Below are 24730 nucleotides of genomic sequence, written 5' to 3' on the forward strand. Positions count from 1 at the left end.
ATTTTAAGAAAAAAATTAGTAGCTTGATATTGCCATCTATATCACAATCCATGACACAGACTATTGAGAAATAAAAGAAACTGATGGTGGTCCGCTTTCTGTTCCACTTCTATTGAATACTGATGTGTTTTGCATTACATCTTTCACATTCTATGAACACATATTATCTATTCAGATGATGATTTTACTGAGTATTGGGGCTGGTAACATTATCACCTCTATTTTGGTGGTGACCATGGGGCGGTACTGTTTCTTGTAACACTACAATTTTTGCTGATTTCACGCACTTTAAAAAATTTTTATGGCATTTTTATTGGTTACCGTTTTGGGCACCAACATTCCATCTCCTGACAACAGTTGAGCTTCAGAAGGAACTGGCAGTTTCTCCCTGGACTGCATTTGAAACCAGCCACAACATTTGCATGTAACACTCACTCGAAGGAAGGGAGGAACCCATGATAAACAGTGTAACCCCGTGTAATTTTGTTGATCCATGGTGCTTGTAAATCAAGTCTGATCACTGAAACTGCTTAGATCACAGAGTCTCTAGTTCATAGACACAGCGGCATGAGGTAACTCATTTTATTTTGCACAGGTTGCATATTTCCACAGGAAACATTCTCGCTAAATTGTTTGGAAAAAAAAAAAAGACGACAGTTTGTGCTTGGGTGATTGGCCTCCCAGCTTCATGCCATGGTTTCTTTACCTGGCAACCTTCTGTCGTTAAATGTGTGCATGTTGATAACTTCTTCTGTTTTCACAATAACTGGGGCCTGTGGCTTGTGTTTGAGCCGACGCTGGCACTTCAGGGACATTCTCAGTTCTTCCACCATAGCGCTACAGAAGGACCTCTATAGAAGAACACAGAGAGATTGACATTACAAAAGTTATAAATGGACATAATGTAACAATCATTCCCACGCACTGGCCACATGTCAGTCTAAAGTATTTCATGATTATAACAAAGTATTATATTTTAATACATGACATACAGTAATGAGAATATTACAACATATGGGCTAGTTTAAAAAAATCTGCCACCTGATAGTGAAATAAACACTCCATTAATAATTTTTATTATTCAGATAGATTGAATTGGATTTTCTTATGATGATATGTAAAGTTTATTAGCATTATATAGATGTCTACTTTAAAATTTAAACACAAATCTCTAAGTAGTAATAATATAAATGATGTACTATTTAGGTCAGAAGATAAGATACACAAATTTTCTCTAAACATTGTTTCTTTACTGAATATCTCAAAACAACAAAAATGGCACTTAGACAAACAAAATATAAACATAAAATGTGGATTTTATTTACAAATTTTGTTATTATTTTTATACCTATACAACAATGACAGTGACTAGAAACATATATAATACAATCAATGAAATGGGAACTGGTCACATTTTAAACACCTAATCAAACATTATTTGTAATTCATCATCAATGTCTTTGTAACAGAAAGATGAAAATAGTTTATCCCATGTAGATAGGATAACTCTATGATTTTCATCTTATTGGCTAAAGATTTTCCACCAATTTAGCATACATAGCAGGCTCATTAATTTGGCATCTTGCTATTCATATTAGACTCATTTATGCAAAATAAATTTTTGTTAATATCTTTCCTCAGTTGTTTAAGAGACAGAAAGCAGATTCCTGACCCAACTACATACTATAGATGAAAGTTCAGATGGGATGAGACTATACTTAGAATCTTCTATACAAAACCCAAAAATGTACACAATATACAGTTAGACATTTATGAATATTTACTACTCTAAAAATGATATGAAACATGATGAGATTAAAAAATAGGTATTTTGAGACATAAAATTGAGTTAGTCATTATTGCTTTGCAGCTTATCATCTTAGCATATAGGATAAGAAAAAAGAGTATAGTGTATATTTCTAATGTTTTAAAAACATTTTGAATTACAACTGTTTGTGACACTCAAACTGTTATTATAAATTATTTTGGCCTCAGCGTGTTGGTGTAAAATAACCCAAAGAGAATGAAAATTACAACTGTTGACACGCAGTAAAACAACTTATTTATAGTTTTGTGATTTAGACACAGTTCTAAAACCTATTTTATTACTTCATGTTCATATACTCACTTTCTAGTATGTTTTTTAGCCTGGTTCTCATCTGTTGAAATATTACAGGTAAAGTTCCTAGAAGAACTGACGTCTTAAATATCAGTTTTTTCATAACATAAAAAAACATTTCAAATCTTTTTCTCCTGTTTTTATCGTGAAGAATTCTCTGATATCAATGTTTTTCATTACATAAGAAACAGTTCAAATATTTTTCTCCTGTTTCTCTCATGAAGAATTCTCTGAATTAGTCTCCTTGTCATGACCTATGTTCTTGCTGTTTTTCTGCACTCTTTTTTTCTTCTCTTGACACATCACTCTCTGCTTGGGTGTCCATCCCCATCCTCCCTGACTTTTTCTTGTTCTTGGACATGGTGTGCTGAGGACTTTAACCTTAATGTGGATCTAACTTATTTACTGCCTCACCACAAAATTCAAGTTTCATTCAGAAAACTCCATCCACAGCCTACGTTATTTTTATTCAATTTTGTTTTATTCCTTCAATGAGTTGCTGTCAGTTTTATTCTTCTCTCTGTAGCCTCTGTTTTCAGTGTTCCACTCTCACTGAAATGAAAATATACTGAGCTGTTGTTGCTTGTACACATGTATGTTCTTCAAATAGCAATGTAGTTAACCACAGCTACATATGACTCCAATGCCTTGGTATTTAACAGTGCTTCTAAATGCATTGTGTAAGGTTTGCTTGCACGTTAGAAGTTTTATAAATAACAATAGAAAACTTCAAGACTTTAGTAACTTTCAATAAATAAAATAATCTATTAGCACTTGTAATAGGTGAAGATTAAATGCTAGTAATGGCTTTCCCATTGCTTGCCATTATTTATTATGTGTTAAATAATAGCTTTTAAAATTCATGAAATATTTTGATTAAAAACTCTATATGCTCTATATGCTACTGCCATCTTGTACATTGGAATGGTGTTGTTTATTGCTTAATACCTTCTATTAGATGTATTTATTAACAACATGATGATAATGATGATGAAGATGGTGATGATGACAACACGGTAGAAATGGAAAAATCTGATTCCAAAAGGGGAAGGAATACATTGTCTTGAGGTAAAATAGTCTTGACTCTCTGTTGAAACATTTAATAGAAGAATCAATTAATATAATACAGTTATTATAACAAGGTTAGAAGTTGATCCCATTGACATTTAAAAATGGTTTAAAATGTGAATGAATTTAAATTGTTTGAAAGATGGCTTTATTTAATATAGAGTTTCTAAATATCAATTAATGTTGAACACCGTTTGCAATCTTATCCTCAGCCTATTTGCTCATATAAGTTTTATAACAAAACAAAGTGGAAACATTAATTTTTCATTAAAAGAATAGGCTAAGTAGCTTGTTTTCATGGGAAAAATATAAATGTGCATATAACTTCTACTAGAAAAGATTCCATCTCATTTATAATAAGATATTTAATCCTTGATATTTAGTGCTTGCTTCAGACTATACATTAATACATATGAAAAATTTTGAAGTAATATCATATAGTATAAAATTTATATTAATATAAAGTATAAATAAAATCATGCTTCCATTAAATATCCAATTTTTATTTTTATCTCATAACATTGAATAATCTTAATTAATTAATCTTAATTAAACTGTTATCCTCATTTCCAATGCAAGTCACATATGAAATAGACAAAATTTTTATCAAATGACTTTTAATCAATCTGTGGTTTTTATTATGCAATTTAAAAATATTAATTTTGTTAATTTTCTCTCTGAATGAGCTGAAATTTGCCAGTAATTTCTTTACCTATCAGTGTGCCATTACAAGAAATACAATTTTATTTATGAATAAATTCACTGTGAGACCAAAGGTTTTCTTATCTTTTTTTTTCATTTCAGTGTCTGCTAATCATAAATTTGGAACTATATTTCTGATTAATTTTTGTTCATTTCCTGACTTTTGGCCCTTCCTTATCTGCCTCAGTTCTGAATTAAAAATTCTCCAAATAGATCTCCATTTCTTGAGTAAAAAAAAAGCATGCAGTTTTTATGAGCCTTTATTCTTTTAGTCTGTGCTGAAAAAAAATACTAGGATGTTTAAATATAGCTTTAATTTCATATCATTCAAGAGAGACAGATAGTTCTAAATATGGATTGGGCTTTTTTTCTTATTCTAATTTGAAATGTCTCTAAAATACACATGTGCACTTAATACTTTCCTAGACTGTCACTAAAAAACAAGAGAAAGAATGACAGAAAAAAGAAGGAGAAGTGGAGGGAGAGAGGGAGAGATGCAGTGAGGCAGAGGGACAGAAGAGTACCTTGCCTTTGAACCCTTTTGTTGGGGATGAACCCATGTGGTGTGTTCTTCAGTGTGGGAAGTTCCTTAGAGTGAAAACAACAGTAAAATGTTTCTCCACATTAAGGTAACAGACTACAAAAAGGAAAAGAAAGGCACAAAGATACTAACCATCATTAAAAACCTCTTTTAGAATGTTTCAAAAGTTTACTAAACAGTGTCTGGATGGTATGGTGGCACTAACCAAATAGAAGATTCCTGAAAATGAAAATTTAAATCTTTGAGCTGTTAGCATGTATAATTGCATTAAAATCAGTAAAACTCTTCATAAAATTCACTATATTGTATGAAGCAACCTGTTATTTACACATCCCTGGGAATGAAGACGACTTGGAGCTACACGTAAATATGCTCCATATAGAACATCGACATATCTGAAGTTACTCTAGGTTAAAACCAGAAACTGATAAAAAAAGAATTAGTTTTTTAGTTTTCAAATTAAAGTTTATTAAATAAATGATTTCCCTCTGAGCAAGATAATCATATGATATATTTTACTGACAAATTATATTTTATGTGTCCTGCTGTCCTATTCCTTAAAAGTAATAATGTAACTAAACATTATTCTACTTTTCATTGAAAAGTATTTACAGTCTTTTTGCCTAAAGGGATTGAACAGCTATAGGAAAATTGAGCATCTATGAGACACTGAAGATCAATCAAAATGTTTTATTTTTGTAGCTTAAACTATTTAATGGCAAATTATAGATAGACAACTTATGCATTGATATTTTCCAGTTATTTTCTGGCTTTATTAGGCATTTACTCAAGAATACAGTCAAAATGGTGATTGAGATCAGTCACAGGAAATTATATCGCATTAAGTACTAACTGAATGAAAATAGATAAAGTGTAATAAAATATGTAAATGTTATATAAGATTTTTAGAAATCTTGGTATTGTAAGAAAAATAAATATCATTTAATCCAACCAAGTCAGGTATTTTCTCTATTTTATCTGACTATAATTGGTAGTCCTTAAAGATATATCAAACACCTAATACCTTATATACCACAAGTGAATTGACTTAAGGTATAACATAAGAGAGAAGCCACTAAGAGTATAAATCACTAGCTAAAACATTGATGTTCAAACATTATATAAACTTTGATCTTAATATTTGTGCTATTGCTGAATTTTGAAAATATTCAAATATTTACAAAAGCTTTATCAGAGGAAAATTTACACATGGGTTTTTGAGAGATATTTTTACACAACTGCTGTGATTTTAGAGAAAAATAAAACCAAGCCTTGAAAACTCAAGTTGTAGATCTCAGGTTGACACATCAAAAGTATCAGAGATCTGCCAATCCTGAAATATACAAGTAGCCTCCTTCTTCATGAGCTCATGGCCAACTGAACATTTACCTAGATTCTCTTCTTAGTAATTCTTTAATTCTTGCATACTATAGTTATAAATCAAACAAAAATATACAAAAATGAAATGTTATGGTCAGAACATTAAACAGTATAGCGTACTACACTCAGCCTGGGTTGTTCTATAATAATAAGCATATTGATAAATACAGTAATAAATAAAGTATTTTCAGAAATTTTTACTTCAAACAAAATTTACCCATTGTTATATTATATTTCTCAAATATAATTGGACTGGTAAAAGTACACCACTATTCCATATTGTTACATTTTCTTAAACTTGTACAACCAATAAATAAAGGCAAGAAGCTACAGAAGCTTTTTAGTCAATACAGCAATGAATGCTTAAGAAATAAAGTGTTGATTATTACATTCCTGCTAACAGTTCCATTCATACAACCAGGAGGCAGGCTCAGGAAGCTCCTGTTATTAAGCTCAAGTAGATAAGATGTGCAAACTTTATCACTGTTAATTAACAATGATATTAAAATACAAATGACTTTCATATTACAGCTAAATGAAAAGGCTTGATTCTTATTAAGTATGATCTTTTAAACTTTAAACAAAATAAACAATCATTCACAAACATTGAGAGACATCAGAACTCCTTATAGTTATTTAAGTATAACCTGACAGACATGGTTCAATCATCTCTATCTTTCCCTAGCCTTTACAGCCCAGCTGCTGAAAACTGCAGTTCTATCCTTAGCTTCTATACAACCAATAATTTTAACTTCTACATGTGAGTAAAATCATTTTTAACATAAGAATCTTGCTTTACATATATGTATAAATGACAAGCTTTCAGATCACACCCTTTAAAGCATTTTATTTAAAAGTTCATACATAAGTCTGTATATTAATACATTTTTGAAATAAAGTCAGCCTAAGAAATCAAAAACCCTGTTCCAAATGTGATTTGTGCTAACATATTTTTTTTAAATTCTAAAACCAGTCATTAAAACATTGGTGACAGAATTAAAAAAGGGGTATGATCAAAGGCTTCAATGTGTTTTTCCAGTTTAACAATCTAACTTATACATGTTCTAAATGTAACTTCTGGAGAAAAGAATCAATGAAGAAACAGGCCAACGAGATCTCTAGAGATGATTCAGCAGATAAGACTAATTCCTGCTCTTGCAGAGGACCTGAATCCATTTCCCAGGACCCACATGAGGTAGTCAAATGTCTGACATCCATGAATACCTGTATTCACAGTCATGGGTCAATGTATACACACACTTAAATAAAATTTTTGAAAAAAATGTATGTATTTATATAATATCAGTTAATGAAAAAAGGTCATGAATTTGAAAGAGAATAATGGGAATGTAGGATAATTTGGAGCAAGGAGTGGAAAGGGAGAAATGTAATTAACTTATAGTCTCTCTTTCTCCCTCTGTTTCTCTGTTTCTCTCTCATATATATATATACATACATACATATATATATATATATATATATATATATATATATATATATATTCCAGAGGAGGTCATTGTGTAAACAGTGTCAGGGCAGTCCCTCTCATTGTGGAAAGTATTACTATCCCTGAAGATGCACATTTCCTTTCTGTTAATAATGAGTTCAAACGTCTTGGCATTGTTTTTTTGTTTTTTAATCTAGAGGAGGAACCATGTTTTAAAACTTCAAAAGCCACTTATAAAAATAAGACAGAATAATTATTTATCAAGGTCTAGCCTTAATTTTAGAATATAGTTTACAGTGACAAAGAAAATGTGTTACTATCAACTGACAGACATGGATTAATTGATTTGGAAGATTAGAGAGGAACATGAAGGCAGGTGTCCTATTTATAATTGATGTTTACATAAAAGACAGCTTTAAAAATCATCCGCTAGTTCTTATTCATACCACTGGGGAAACAAAAGAACATCCTACTTCTATACAGTGACATAAAAATGATGCCAAAGTGGACAATTTATTCAATTTCACTCACAACTTTTATCTTGAGTTCTAAAGAACTGTATACTTTACTCCTAAAATATCTTCTAATGCTCCTAGAACTTCTAACTTTTGAAAATTTAAAATCACTTGACTATCTTTCACCAAACATAGCTGTTTAGTCTTTTTTGGATGCCTTTCCCCTTCTTTGGATCCCTGGACTGCCTTGTCACAATAGAAGATGAGCCTAGTCCTTCTGCAACTTGGTATGTCAAGGCAGGTTAATAGCCATGGGAAATCTCCCTTTCTCTGAGACTTTTCTGAGGAGAAAGTGAGGAAGGAATGACTGCCAGGAGGTGAGGTGAAATGGAAAGACTGAGAGGGGAAACTATGATAGAGATGCTAAGTAAATTAATTAATTAATAAAAATTAATTTAAAAGCATAGATGCTTGTATTTAGGTATAACTTGTAAAATGTAAATACAAGAGTAAAATCTTTGTGAGCAATTTCTGTATTGCTAGACTTTTATCATTATGGAAATTCTTTAAAAAGCATTAGTTCTGTTCCGCCAATCCTTCAAAATTCTGAAAATAATTCATATAAGAAGATTTGAGACCAGCCTGTGTTTAGTTTTTGATTTTGATAAAACATAATGCATTCAGTTTGAAATGTGTTTTTCTCTTAATAACTCAAGATCTTTTGTCCTGCAAATTTAAACTAAATAACTCTGATTTCCTCTTAACAGATATGAAATTGAACAGTTGACTTTTCTTACACCTCTATCACTTATATTTATAGCCATCTTATATATGTTTATGAAACTATAAATAAAAACTTTCTGTGCACACACAAACATTTTGTTTTGATTTACTGGAAAAATATAACAGAAATTTCTTCTTTGAGACTGAACAGTGTTCCCTTAGAAAGAACTTCATTGATTTAAGTGGCATATGACTAAAACAATGGTCTCTCACAGTTCTGAGATACTGTATACTCCAAACATGTTGGGAAAAGTTAACACATGCATGTATTATGGGCAGAATACGTATATTATAATTTTAATAGTTGAGCATGCACTTTTAGTTTTTAGTTTTCAGACACGTTATATATATTAATTTAGTGCTAAAATGATAAAGCTAACATTCTCAGCACCTTTTTATGTTTCTACTTGAAGAAAATCAATAATTTATATACAGAGTATACAATAAAACAGTGTGTACAGAACTTTTTTTAACTTCATTATGAAATATGTTTTCCTTATATAAACCAAATGAACAACAAACTGTTATTCTACTATTTTTGCTAACAAGCAAAATAAGGTAGAATTATGTGTTCTCTTAAAAGAAAGGCAATGTCAGAATAACTAAAAAGTGATTTTATGCTTGAGTTAAGAAACATTATGTTAGAAATAATTTTATAAAAATTTAACTTCTTACAAATGTGTTTATAAAACCACTCATCATAGTTAAAAGGAGCCAAAATTATTTCAAGATTTATGTAGTTACTTTTTATATGTATGGGTATTTTTTTATGTACATAAGTCTGTGCACTACATTCTTGGTGCCCATTTTTGGAAGAAGTTATTGGCTCCTTCTAAAAGTGGAGTTATAGTTGATAGTGAGTCATCATGTAGGTGTTGAGAACTGAACCCAGGTCCAATTCAAAACCAACAAGAAATCTTAACTAATGAAATATCTTTTTGTCTCTGAGAATCAACATTCTCTTTTTTATGCATTTTACTTCAGGTATAAGGAGTTTTTAAGGGGAGATTCAAGGCCCTAGTATAAATGAACATTGTTAGAGATGGGCAATATTTTTTTAATGTTTATTCAAATTTAATAGTTACTTAATATCAGATAACATATCAAAAGTCAAAGAAAATATAAGGCAAAATTAAATAAAAATAAAATATATCTACTAGTAAATTATTTAATCAGGTAGGTAAAACATTCTTTATGTCATTCTAGATGGTCAAATCAAATACTGGAATATAAATAAAAATAAAAATTTATCTCAAAAGTTAAAATAAAGATTACTATATATGTCTATATTAAATTTGTTATTTTGAAAATTATACCATTTAGGTGTTATCTGAAAATAAAATTTATAATTTTTAAATCATTAATGTCAATACTTTTTGGTTGATCTTTCATTTTTAACTTGCCATTTGTTTAATGTTAAAACATCAGTGATAGAAGAAAAGGTATACTTTCAAATTAGTTTTAATTTGTATTTAAGAAAATGAGATCTTTATATTTAAATGATATCTATAATTATAATTTTATTATTATGTATTTCATACACTATTACCTGATAACAAACTTATATTCAACTGGGATTTGTGTATATTATTTATTACAGCTCACTCAGATAAGTATATTTCACTTAAGCTTCGCAAAATACTAAAATATTGTAGAGTAAATAAAGACAAAGAGAAAATAGACAATGAAGCATTTAGGTACTGATTATGGAATTACAGCTTCTTGTCTGTTTTATCATACAAAACAACTCATTGTAGATATGCATTCTTAAAAAATATTTGTTAAGAAACATCACAAGTATTTACTTTGATTTTAATGTTATTAATAAAATCTAAGCTGAAGGAATGACAAATGTATAACAAGTTAATTAATGTAAATATATATATATATGTTGATAAGTTGATATAGTTCACAGTAAAATCCAGAAGTATGATAATTATAATATTAAACTTCTATATGATCTAATCTGAGACTTTTTCCAAGAAAAATGAAAAAGTAAAACCAAAATCAAAATTATCACAATAAATAGGAGAAATCAATACTAATAAATCAATAATTGTTTAGTCTAATACACTGAATTGCATATAAACAGTGTTATCCCTAATTTTATGTTTTTAAAAATAGGTTCCTATAATGAGCTACATTATTAATTTAAATGATAGAAAGAAGATAGCTTTGTTAGATCAGTTTGAGAGAAATATACAAACCGATATATACAGGGTAATTATATATATATATATATATATATATATATATATATATATTGGGATAGATGATACATAAATGATAGATAAATACATAGATAGGTGGATGATAGATAGATAGATAGATAGATAGATAGATAGATAGATCATAGATAGATGGCAAGATAAAATTTGCCATCAGTTATGACTTAAGATTCCGGAGATTTTAAAAGGATGGTATGAATTTAGAATTTTTAATTCTAAAGGAGAGAAAAGTCTAATAGAGGTAAAGATTCATATTGAAATAAGAAATGTAAATGTAACAATGTGCTAAGAAATAAGAGAGATGTGATTGGTTCATAAACAAAAGATAAGCTTAATATCTGAGCATGTTTTTGTATGAGAAAAATCACCTTCAAACCATCATAATGTAAGGAGGAATATTTTAAATGATGCTACATATAGCTACCTAAGCATAAAACAATATACAAGTCACATTCTTTTCTATTATAACAAGTATTATAATATACCTATATCTTGCAGAAACAAGCTTATGACAAGAGACCAGACACATTATTATTTTTTATCATGAGAAAACAGTTCTGGACAGTATAATGCCTAACCTACGTGCCTGGCCTAAAATGACTAGTGGAAATAGTCAAAGAAGAATGAAGAGCAATGGTCACTCCAGTCCAAATAAAAAGTAAGACATTGTCAACCTGAGGATATTCTTAAGTGATAAGAGGAGTGTGTAAACTGGAAGGGAGAGGAAACCCTGCAACTATGGCCAGGGACATTTGTTGTAGATTCATATGCAGAGTTAGAGAAACCTGAGTTCACTATAAAATTAATGTAGATTCTGTGAGAATCAGTGATCATGGCTAAATGTTGTTCACTTACTACCAGCACAGTCATTCTCCAGCATACTAATATGTGTTAGTGTGTAGTTGTTTATTTATACATGTCACTAAATATGATTTTATTTCATAATTTTAAAAGTCATAATAATCCCACATTTCTGAAGCTGGATATCTTGAAGAGTTCAGAAGAATCAGTTAGAGGTGACAGCAACCATATAGATTTGCTTTCAAAATTAAATAACCAAACTCCTTGAGTTTTAATGGAAAGAAATGATTTTTTTAATTATTGAGAACAGAGCTCAGGTAAATCAAATGAAGAATCATCTGAAGATAATGACAATACAATTCCAATAGTGTCTATATTTAATTTGTTTTATTTTAATATTAAGATAGGCTTAAGAGAATCATTACACATGGATAGCTAGACATTCTCACTAGAAAACCCAATATTCTTTCATAAATATGGGGTTGATTTTAAAGTAACCAAAAACCAGTTTTGGCAAATTATTAAAAAATGACTATTGAAAACTTGATAATTTTTGAATTTGTTTAGTCATTTTGATTTGCTTTCAAACCCATTTTCACATCATAGAAAAGACCACAATACCAAAAGTGTACTTATATCGAACTAACTTATATTAACATAAAAGAATTAGGCTTAGCCATGTTACTAGAAATACACAACCTTAATGTTGTGAGAACATAAGTTCTATGAATGTTTGAAATTTACACATGGTGATGTCAGACTGAATAGGGTTCTCAAAATATTCAGTTGTGAAAGATGACTAAAAAGGTGTCAGGTACTATAGTCAAGTAAAATTTTAAGACATTGTGTATGCAAATTTCATGCTTAAGAGTATGTCAAAATTTATAACGTTAAATTATTCAAACTAAAGGAAGGTATTTGTCAACTATATTTTTACAAAACTAATTTCTGGTATGTACATTTCAAAGAATATTAGCAGAATGCATCTTACATGTTTTATCATTCCTACTATATTTTTAAATACAATTTTTCTGCTTTGTATTTTTAACAATAAAACTTCATAAACTTTTCTAATACTGAGTAGACAATATCAGTCTTATACATTGACTAAATATTTAAAATATTCTTTTATTAAAAACAAAAACCAAGACAACTGTATACAGAAAACTAAATACAGCACTGGAAAATTGAAAAGAATTCTGCTCGTTTCAATTCTAGAGATGTAAATGTATATACAGAAATGATGTGTGCTATCTGTTGATTTTCATATTTTTCTTTATACTTATAGGACCAAAGAAATTATAGAATCAAAAATATGGAAGTTAAGTGATCACAAAATTTCCAGACTAGAATACAAAACTCTTTGTACAAGTGACTAAATATATTAAAATACAAAAAAATCATATTAACAGTTTTACACATTTTCATAAAGATTTTGAATATAGTAAGCTAAAGACTCATTAAATAAAATATGCAGTGGCAAATCTACAAAATTTGCATATACTTATTAATTTGAAAAATTAGTAATAGTTTTCATAATTCAAGCTAAATTGTAACAAAAAATCTGAGAGTAATTCTACTGAAGTTAAATTTTATTTACTGCCTAGCTTCAAATTGCTGTTTTTAAAACCTGAGATTGTTTTGGACAAAGCATTTCTATTTTTATAATACTACTTCTGATTTTTCTACCCTCAGTAAAAATATCTTCCCATTAATTTAACAGCACTAAACTTCAAGTAAATTTCTCTCTCTCTCTCTCTCTCTCTCTCTCTCTCTATATATATATATATATATATATATATATATATATATGCTTTTTTATATGTATATGCTTTTTTTACTTAGTCCTAAATAAGATAGAGTTACCTAATTTTCCTGTAACTGACAATTAAACAGTTTGTCAATAAATTTAAGGATTATGATGATGATCATGAGTCTTTGTGAAATAAGCAGATATATTTCACAAAATATATATTTTAGTTATAGAATGAATGATATGAGACAATTAACAGCCACAGCTCAGAGCATTTCTTGTGGTTGGTAGTAGGATAAAATAGATTACTTGTGTTTTATCAGAAGAAACATCAGTGTTTTAAATTGTAAAAATGTGACATTTACCTTTTCCAATTGAGCGTTTTTTTTGGATTTGTATAAAAACTCTCCCACTGCCACAAAAACTGAGAGCACCAAGCCGGCTGCCAGGACAATGAAGATACCACCAATATTCTGCACCCCTAGAGCACTGGCCTCTTTGCTCTCCTCCTCTGGGCATCCATTGCCCCTCCACCACTTCTCTTTCATCATGTGCAGCTTGCCTTCCTCCTGTAGCTGAAGAATTGCTATGGTGATTTTGTCTCGATATGGAGAACCTGAAAAAAGAGGATGTGCGTTAACTATTTCAAGGAAAACAGAGTTTTACAATTAAAGATCATGAGTGGAGAACAGAGAATTTAGAAATGCTTCCTAGTGTCAATGAACAAAGTAAAACACAATAATTAGAATTTTAAAAAGATAAATAAAACTAGGCTTTTTAGACTTTTGTTACTGTATATATATATATACAGTATGCATATACAGTATACATATATACATATACAGTATGCATATACAGTATACATATACTGTATATATACAGTAACAAAAGTCTAAATATATATAACTTTCTCTATATGTACACATGTATAAATATATATACATATGTAAATATATATATATATGTTTGTGTGTGTGTGTGTGTATGACAGAATGATGATTTTTAGATTACAAAGACAAATAAGAAATCTTATTTGGATGACAGAAAATGATTCCATCTAAAATAAAGATTTGGAGTATTAGTTAATTAATAAAATATTAACCAGAAAGACGCTAAGGGAAATGGATAATGTACAGAATTTTATCAGGAAACACTTAGGCAAGAAAATAAGAATGCTGTTTTCAGCATTCTCCATTTACAGGAAAGTAGGGGAAAATCGTAACTCTAGTTTAAACCAGTAAATTAAGGTTGCCATAATTACTTGAAGGCAAGTTTCAATGTCTTTCATATTGTGTGGATGATGGACATTTGATTTTTCCTGTTTGATGTCAATAAAGTGTCACTGGCTGTTTAAAGTTGGATTATAAAAAAAATATCATGGCAATGTCATTCATAATTTTAGGGGCCTATAGTCCAATAATATTAAGATTTCTTATTTACTATGAATAGTTTTAAGTTTTAGATGGTATTCCTTACAGTTGAGATAACAATAATAACAAAATTTAGTATTTGTGATTATGAGGAGAGAGAGAGGTTTAAGCAACTATATGGTAAATATGATCTTGCTAACAGGATGACCAGAGCACAGACAGACAGAAATATCAAACTACTTATATCTTTCAACATTTGCCACAGAGGAATGGTCATGTTTATTCCTACTGAAAAAGGTTGTTTTTAAAGTTTCTTCTAAGAACACTGTATTTTATGTTCTTTGGGTAGGAGCACAAATCTCCCTGTATAGCTCTTCTGCTTACAGCAAAATGTTAAACCTTTAAGGTTTAATTCAGTGCTGCAAATGAATGGTTTTGTTTCTACTTATAGACCGCCTAGCAAAATAAAGGAAAAGGAAAGTCTTAGGCACAATCCTCTCATATCCTGTTAAAAATGATAAAGTTAGGCACAGAGGTACACAACTATGTTTCTAGTACTTAGGAAGTGGAGACAGGCAAATCAGATATTTATCATCATTTCAGGCTTAGAGTAAATTCAAGGCCAGCCTGACCTCTGTGAATCCTTGTATCAATATATTATTCCAGATCAAGAAAGATAAACATTGCATTTTTTTTCTTGTGTGTGTATGTTAGTTTTTATGTTTTAAATATGTATGTTTTATTTAGAATATTGAAAGAGGTTACATAACAATTTAGGAGTGGGGATGAGGGAAGGGATCTCCCAAGAAAGAGGAAAGGGGATAGGAGGCAGGATGGAGAAGAGAATGTGGGGAGGAACAACTAACACATAGGGCTCTTTTAAGCATACTACTTTAGAAGCTTCCTAAAACATACATACACACACACACACACACACACACACACACACACACTCACACAAACACACACAGAAGACAGAAGGAGAGAGGAGAGAGACAGAGAAGAAGACAGAGACAAGGAGACAGACACACACACACACACACACACATATACATATATATATACCTTAAAATATGGGGCACTCAACTAAACATTGTAAGCTTTGAAATAAAAAAGCCAGTACCAGGAGTTTTCAAATTATCAGACAAAGGGTTCCAAGGTCCCTTACAAACACCACAGGTTAGGGTCCCTTACAAATATCTAGGCTATCCTTCACATTGTCAGTAAGGCATTATTCCTAAAAAGTACCACATGATTATATCCTAAAATGCTCAACTGAAATTTTCCCTTTTATTCTTTAGTATTCATTGTACTAGAAGGTGCAATACAGGCTACCAGAGAAGAAAATTAATGATAAATCTCACCTGATTATGAACTCAAAAAGATATAAAAACAACCTGTTTTCTAGATTTGTCCTCTGGTGAAATAGTGGCATAAATGATATGAAAAATCCCAAAATAAAGTTGAAAACACACATAGTTTATCATAGAAGCTTCTTTTGTAGTAGATGGTAATTAACTAAGAGACTCACAACTAGAAAGCATGTAGAGTAAGAGGAACTTCGGAGTACTCAGCTTTCAAAAGCATATCTATAGCATAATCCTTTCCTAAATGCTCAGGGATGTGGGGGAAGAGAGGGTAGATGGGTTCTAAGAGCCAGAGATGGTGGACAACTTAAAAGAAACAAACATTTTCCACATACAACAGAGCAGACATACATACAAACTCATAAACACTGTGACATTATGTATAAGACTTGCACACTCTCATGCCTGACAAAACACTGGCAAGAAGGAGAGAGACAGGTGGGCACAAATTCCCATCCTTTGCCAAGAAGCTATATGTAATTGAGAGCTGCTGGGTGAGGGAAAATTGGTTTTCTTCAGTGAAGTGATATTGGGTATATCACTCACACTACAAGTCAGATATAATGATGAGTAAGGAGTTGGGGATAACAAATAAGACTCCATAATGTTTTGTGTATGAGGGCTTTTTAAGGGGGAGGAGTGCTTTTTTCACTGATTTTATTAATTTTTTTTTAGATTAAAACTACATAATTTCTCCTTCCCTTTTCTCTCTACAAACTCGCCATATAACTCTCTTTGCTTTCTGTCAAATATACGGCCAGATTTTCATTAATTGTTGTTAAATAGGTGTGTGTGTGTGTGTGTGTGTTTGTGTGTATGTTTGTGTTTCTAAATATACAAACACAGTATTTGTATGTATGTGCTTCCAAGGCTGATCATTTGCTACTGCATTCCCAATTGCTGTGGTATTTGTTGGGAAAAATGTTTTTTAAAAGGAGTTATAGCATAATGTTGGGTAAGTAAGGAAGTAAGGGAGAATCTAAAGAGTTAGGATAAGAAAAATAATAGTATCAAAATACTTTGCATGAAATTTAAAAAATAAATATGGATGTTTTCTCTTTTTTTAAGTGCATCTGGAGAGATTAAGATGGAGCAAACCTAACTGATTAGCTCTTTCTTTAAAATAGGTCTTTATCATGATATGTAGAAGTTTGGGGTTTGTACAGAAGTTTTTTTAACAGCTTTCTTATAATTTGAACTCTTGTTTTGTTTATCTCTGTGAAGTAAATGCTCCACTGAATGTTACATTATCTTTGGTACTTTATCAGACTGACTTACAATTAGCCACATAGTATCTGAACAAATATATTTATACTAGGAGAGGCTGAGGCAGATTTGAGAAAGGCAGTAGAGCTGCTTTCTACCTGTCTCTACAGTTGCTGTGGAGCATGTACTCATGTAACTCAACTAAGAGTACCAAGGGCAGTCAGTCATTTAATATAGTACCTGGAGTTTTCCATGCAAATACAGCATCATTAATATCTCACACTCAACCAATAGAAAACACTTACCCCACAAATCTCATCCCACTCCTCAGATTCATATAGTCCCTGTCCACATAGAATAAAGTACAGAAGTTATTTCACCGAGGTTTGTCTGAGAGTGGCTGTCTTTACTGAGCTGTAATACTTGGAGAAAAGTTCTCTCTCCTGAAACATTCTCCACTGGATTTCGGACCTGCCTAGGTAGCCAGGCTGTCACTGACTGTATAGCCTCCATTAGAGCACTAGAGTTTAGACCCTGACTACCTGCTCTGTGCGGGCCATCCAAATTTCTTTGCATTATCTTCTAAGAGCTATAATGCTCCCAACATTCCTGACCAGAGCGGAGTCCTGTGGAACCTATTCATCCCACCACTGCTTTGCCCTCCTCAGTCTGACACACAGAGATATCTGATGATCTAGAAGGAATAGGGCAGTTGACCACTTATTTCATCTCTATACACCTATTTCTAGGTGCCTCTGCCTATGACTATGCCTATGTGTATCCCTATGCTTATGACTATACCTAGGAAATCAACATGTCTCTGCCTTCCTAGCATATCATACACAGCATGAGGTTTAATTTTCAAAGGTTTCTTTACATTTCACTAGAAAACAAAAGAGCAATTCATAAATGTGTCTATCATAAGAAATGCTCCCTCATCTGAAAGTCAAACCTTCAAATGTATAAAGAATAAATAACCATGCAAGAATTAATAAACATATATTCAGATATCTGAGATTCATTGCTGTCTACAGTCACATGATGCCCTTAGTCCCAGTTTCATTTGTGAGATTATATAAAACATTGCACCCAAAACTCTACATTTAAATGTGGTTACATACACAATAGCTTTCTGTTGTTATTGTTAGAAGAAAACAAATACTTCTTGAAGATAAAATTAGTCTCTGTATCTTCATGATTTAAATTTTGATCATTTGTTCTTTATCTAGTCTTTCTCTTGACACCTTCCTTAGTTACTTACATGTATTCTGCAGACTGAAGGAACTTTGTAGTTTTGAAATTAACTCTTTGCAAGTTAACAAAATGTATGTTTTTTAAATCTATTCTACATAAGAAGGGATAAAGAGTTGAGAAGAAACAAGGTCAGGAGAAAGAACATATAGATATATGTTTACTCTTTCAAAGTGTTTTGATCTATCAGTTGAGACTTGAACTATAAAATGAATGCTCAAAAAAGGTATACAGATCATTTCAGTCTCTCACCAAACCACCCTAAGCATACCTGTTCTTATCTGACTTAGGAAGCAAGAAAAGGATTGTGCCTGCTTAGGATTGGATGGGAGACTATGCTAAGTGTTATGACAATGAATGTATGGACACAGCAAAATCTCATATGTAGCATTTGCACAGCTACATTTATTCATAATGTTTTAAATAAGAATTTTTTGAAGTAACTTTCTGAAAAATTATTATGTCATTAAAGTATCTTCAGATACATATTTTTATATAGTAAAGCTTTTTAGGAAGAGTAAACTGAGACATTCCACCCAGCAGCTGATTTAGACAGATGCAGATACCCACAGCTTGAGGACCATTATGGAAGAATAGAAGGAAGGATTACCACCCTGAAAGGAATAGGAACATGCCAAAGGAAGACCAACAGAGTCTGAACTGTGGGGGCTCTCAGAGACTGAACCACCAACCAAAGAACACAGAAGGGCTGGACCTAGGCCTTCCCCACACATATGTAACAGATAAGTAGCTTGTTCTTCATGAGGGTCGCCAACAACTGGAGAGAGGGCCATTCCAATGCTGCCTATACATGAAATATGTTCTAGCAGGGTTGCCTTGTCTGGCCTCAGTGCGAGAGGATGTGCCTAGCCTCAGAGAGACTTGATGGGCCAGGGTCGGGTAGGAGGATACCCAGGGAGGTTCCCATCTACTCAAAAGAGAAAGGGAGAAGAAAATGGGGGGAAGGATTGTGGGAGGAGGTTACCAAGAGGTGCACAGTAAGCAGGATGTAAAGTAAGTTAATTGATTAGTTAAATAACTAATTAATTAAAAGTAAAAGTACAAAGCAAAGCAAAACAAAAACTGTTCTAAGTCTTGAGTTAACTTTTGACTTTATTAAGAGAGAGACAATTCCTTTCTTCTCTCCTTCCTTCCTTCCTTCCTTCCTTCCTTCCTTCCTTCTTTCCTTCCTTTCTTCCTTCTCTCCTTCTGTTCTTCCTTCTTCCCTTCTTTCCTCTCTTCCCCTTCCTATTTCTCTACCCCACTTTATCCATACCTAATACCTTTGTATTGTACCTGTTTTTTCTTTCGTTTCTTTTTCTCCCTATCCTTTTTCTTCTCTTTCATTTATCTTTACATATATCTTTTCTAATTTTCTTTTGCTTTTCTTCATGACTGTTTCTCTTCCTTTAAACTATTCTCTGTACCTTACCTTTACATAACTCATAGCATGCATAGATTATTCTAAAATATAAGCCTGTAGTACACAATTCATTGGATTACTTTCTCTATCAATGTCCTCTTCTTCTCTGTACAAACACAATTATTATTATTATTCTCCTTCAGTGCGCTTCAATAATATAGTAAAAATGAGATAAATGCAACTCCCATAATGTTGATACTGACAGAGGCTTACCAAAATAGAAAAGAAAACCTTTTCAAGACACTGTAGTAGCTGTTATGTTTTACTGAAAGAAGTCACTTTTATATATCTCTCCCCAGCCTCCTACTAAATGTCTGTTTTCTTCATGAATCCCAGATTGGTCGTTAACTCACAACCTTCTAGCCTTTATGTTTCTCAAGTTGCTAAGATCACTGGCATGTGTCACCACAGTTTTCCATTTTCCTTTACTTTCAAATTAGAAGTTGATATTATTTGACTTAATCAGAAATTATCTTTTCAATAAACATTTTATTTAGATATCAAAATGGCATTTCCCAAACTGAATTTTCACTTATAATTTTTTTTTGGTGGGTGGAATATACAGTTGAATTTCATTTTAAAGTAATTTGTTAATGAAAGAATTTTAATTTCTGTTCCAAAGCAAATGTTACTTGTAAAATCACATTAAGGAATAACAAAATACAGGGTTATATCTACCTATTACAGAGCAAAACAGAAAAAATATTCAAAATATGTAGGTTTCTTTTCTTTTATCTCTTTATGAAGGTGGTCATGTGATATCAGTTAGGTGTATTTTTAATGTTCTCTCATTCAAAGTCCCTTGAGGCATTACGCATGAATTATATTTCTATATTTCCATGAGAGAAGTCAACTTGTTTTGTTTAAGGTCTAAAAATGGGGATAGGAATGGGAACTAATCCATTCAACTGGGGTAACAGAATTTTATAATCATGTATTCCTTTCCTTTAAATACGTAACTATAATAAGATAACCAAAAAACATCATTCAGTGATGGAATTTTTCTTTATATGTATTAGTAATTCTAAACATTCTATTCTATTAACCTAATTTTTATGGCCTTGAAGAGAATAATTACCACTTATTCATATATACAGCCTTTAGTAACAATAATTACTCACTTTATTACACATTTCCAGTCTGTCAGAATGTGTTGTTCTTTCTGAGATCTCTGTGACTGTCTCTATCCTACATCCTGCCTTTGTGTGTGGAGATGGAGCTCTAGTCATTAGGCTCCCTTTTCATCTTTTGCTGCACATGTCAATGAATCATCATGGGGTGTATATTTGTACCATCAAAGTCTCCATACCTCCAGTTCTCATTAATTTAACACTATGGTGATAAATTTGTTTATAAATGCTTATATTATTCAAGAAATGCTACTATTTGGACAACAAGAGATGCAAACATATATCTGTCCCATGATTAAATTAATTTATAAAACTCAACACAATTTGTAGCTGCTTTCCACTAATAACACTTCAAGTCTTTGACATTTGGTTAAATGTCTAAGGCATATTGATCTTTTCTTGATTTTATGACACATAATTTATACTCCCAAAGGACTTCAGTTTCCTTTACTTTATATTTTTATTTTTCTAGGTATCATAATTATATTCTCTGCTGTCCATGGTCAAAGTTTAGATAATATTCAGGTACAACTTCCTTTTTCTGGGTTACAGAGGATATTTTCATGAATTAATGTTAATGTATGAATGTATACTTTTATATATTAATGTTAATTATAATTATTCAAATATTAAGTATTTATGGACTCTAAGAGTTTGCATATATGTGTGAGTGACTACGTCATGATATTTTGCATAAATAATTCGAAATACTTTCCTCAAAGAGTTCAATTGCCTCTAATCATTCCTCTTTTCTGAGAGATGTTAGTCTATACATTGTTTAAAAAATATAACCCTCAAATGCAAATTCCTTTAAGTCTTAGCATATGACTGGAATCTGGAAGTACTGGAGGGAGTGCAGTAAGTATAGAATTATTTATTTTATTTCTTTTTTAATAACATATTTATTTTCAGTGTATGCATACATAAATTTTCATGTACAGACAAGAGAATGCCACAGTATGTATGCAGAGATCAAAGGGTGTATTTCAGTATGTTATTTTCTTCTTTAGCCAGTGCATTATGGAAACCTAGCTCAGGCTGTCAGGGAGCAAAAGATTCTCTACTGAATCTCCTCCAGTTCTCATTAATTTAACACTATGGTGATAAATGTGTTTATAAATGCTTACTTTAATAACTTAAGTTTTTTTCACACTGTGCCTTGATAATTAAAGCTCTAGTTACAAAAATAAAATTGTCGGAAGCCAAAATCATCAAGTTTTATACTTAAGTGACAGTTTTGCTGGCCATATTCAGTTTTATGAATGGAGTCCCTAATTCCTATGGTGATGGATATACTGGTTTAATATAAGCATAACAATTTTTGAGCAGCTTTAAAATTTTCTTTTTGTGCTATCCTTTCCATGGTGAAGGTTCTAACTTTAAGACCACATCATGATCCCTCAGTAGTTGGGAATCTTCTGCTCCCTGAGGTCATGCTGATCCTCTTGAAGAAATGTTAATGCAGATGCTGTATTAAATTATTTAAATTTTACTTACATTCTATATTATTTTCTTTTATTTCAAGCAAGAATGGTGTTTGGAAATATATGATACATTTGTTTTCTTGTTCTGTAGTTTATTCTGTGAAGTTATTCTGTGAATATTTGATTAATAGCTATCTACTCCAATACACTATAAATTATGAAATGATAGATACTTTATCAGTCTTTTCTAGTATTATTCCTACCACAAAATAAACATACACTATGTATTAATATATTCAAACATTTAAATAATATTTACTTACTGTTTTATCTTCAACAACTTATATGCTTAAGCTTAAAAAACATAAATGCATATATTACAGCATTATCTAGTGTATTAAGTAATTATATATGATCACCTTAATATATTTCACTGAAATTCAAAATTTTGTCTATGTACCCTTGGCATATTGTATGAGCTCATTTCTAACTACATTTAAATAAAAACTAAGTAGGTGTTAATATACCCATGACTTCTTGCATCTTGTATGTCTTTAAACATAATTAAATGAAAATGATTTTTATAAATGAAAACAAGAAAGAGTAATTTTATATTGAAAATTGATTTATCACTTCATTATATTTCCATCACAGAATGCTAAGCCATTTAGGGAAAAGTGAGCATCTTTTGTGCTATCTGTAGTGTAATCATGTCTTTTGATTGATAGATGCAAATCTATGAGCCTCATATTTTGCTTGAAATTTTTAAAGAACTTAAGAGCTACAAGATAAATATAAAATTTCAGAAACAAGTCATACTTTGTCCCTCTTCTATCTCAGGCTTTTTCTTTATTACATTTAACTATGACATTCAAAAATTATTCCCTCTGCATTTACCTAAAGATGTTGAAATTTTATATTTAAACACAAAAGCATAGACATGGATTATACAAATGTGTTATCAACAATAAATAAATATTAGAAGCATGTAAGATATCCTCTGGTAGATGGATATGTAAATAAAGTGTGGCACTCTGAGGAAACAGGCAATGCTCATAACTCTAAAAATATTAAAAATAAAGTCTGAGAGCACATGGAAATAGCCTAAGTATATATTACTACATAAAATGTTAATTAGAAAAGGCCTGATTATAAGCACATGGAATTCTGGAGAAACTTTGGAGCCAGCATAACTATCACTGATTGCCAAGAAATTCAAGGGGAAGAAGAAATTTATAGATAAAGTTCAGAATATGATCAGTGAAGCTACCCAATGATACTACAGTGATGAAATTAGTGGTTAGATAACCCTTCAAATCCATAACTGCCCAAGTGGAGCCAATCCTAAAGTAAACTAAAGATTGTGTGATGGCTTGTCAATATAGGTACATCAATTAACAAATACACTACTCATCTGAAGTACATAAGGGAAGCTATGCATATTTGGGGTAGAGAGCATATAGAACCTCTGTATCTTCCAATCATCAAATTGATGGTTCACCTAATATACATATGTATATATATACACACTCATACATATATATATATATATATGAGTGTATATATATATATATATATATATATATAATGAGATAAATGATATGAGGTGTATGTATATATATAATGAGATAAAGTTTGTATGATTTGACAATAGGATATGTATAATTTATTTTAAAATTAAATGCCTATATTCTATATCAATAAGTAGAATGTTTTGGATAGAAACTGTATTTAATTTATCTGAAGCTATTAAGCAATTAGGTCTATATAACCTCTGTATGAAATTATGTAATATAATCAGTCTACTTGAAGAAATATTTGAATAATATTTATATATTGAATTAACTAACATCACAAAAGGATGTTAGTGTAAGTTAAATAAGATGTATCCAAAAAGACAGTAACTACCTAACTACCTAGTGCACCGAAGATACAAGGTGACACTAGAATATAAGTAAGTTTCATTATAATGGCCTTATGTACCATGCAGCATGGTAAGAATGTGCCTATCACATTAGAATAGTAAGCACCCTAACATAGTGAGTCCTAACAACTCTAAGATGATTGCCTGGCATATTCACTGTGGCTACATAATTTGAAATTGAATTTGGATTAATATTCTTGGAGTAATCAGTATAGAACACTAAATTAATTGAATGATCTACTTTTTGTATATAAAAAATCTATACAAGTTTTCACTGTTTCCATGAGAATTCATCCAGTTTCTACAGAGTTTGGGTAAGATTGGTCACCATATTACAATATTAATGAAGGCTGCTCAC

The 24730-nt window shown here is 30.9% G+C and overlaps 1 protein-coding gene across 2 annotated transcripts in view; it reads right to left on the reverse strand.

Annotated features, from left to right (window-relative positions):
- Positions 1-637: 637 nt before the first annotated feature.
- Grik2 (glutamate ionotropic receptor kainate type subunit 2) overlaps positions 638-24730 on the reverse strand; it is a 657422-nt gene continuing 633329 nt past the window's right edge. Inside the window, exons 15-16 of one of the 2 annotated variants that reach the window (XM_028773628.1) lie at positions 13643-13893; positions 638-851 (exon numbers count right to left, since the gene is read on the reverse strand). In XM_028773628.1, the coding sequence (XP_028629461.1) occupies positions 687-851; positions 13643-13893 (416 nt within the window). In that variant the 3' untranslated portion in view covers positions 638-686. Of the gene's footprint in view, positions 852-4601; positions 4650-13642; positions 13894-24730 lie in introns of those variants that run through there. The other variant, XM_028773629.1, reaches the window with a different exon arrangement.

Source organism: Grammomys surdaster, unplaced genomic scaffold, assembly GCF_004785775.1.
Source record: "Grammomys surdaster isolate TR1022 unplaced genomic scaffold, NIH_TR_1.0 232, whole genome shotgun sequence".
Taxonomy (NCBI): domain Eukaryota; kingdom Metazoa; phylum Chordata; class Mammalia; order Rodentia; family Muridae; genus Grammomys; species Grammomys surdaster.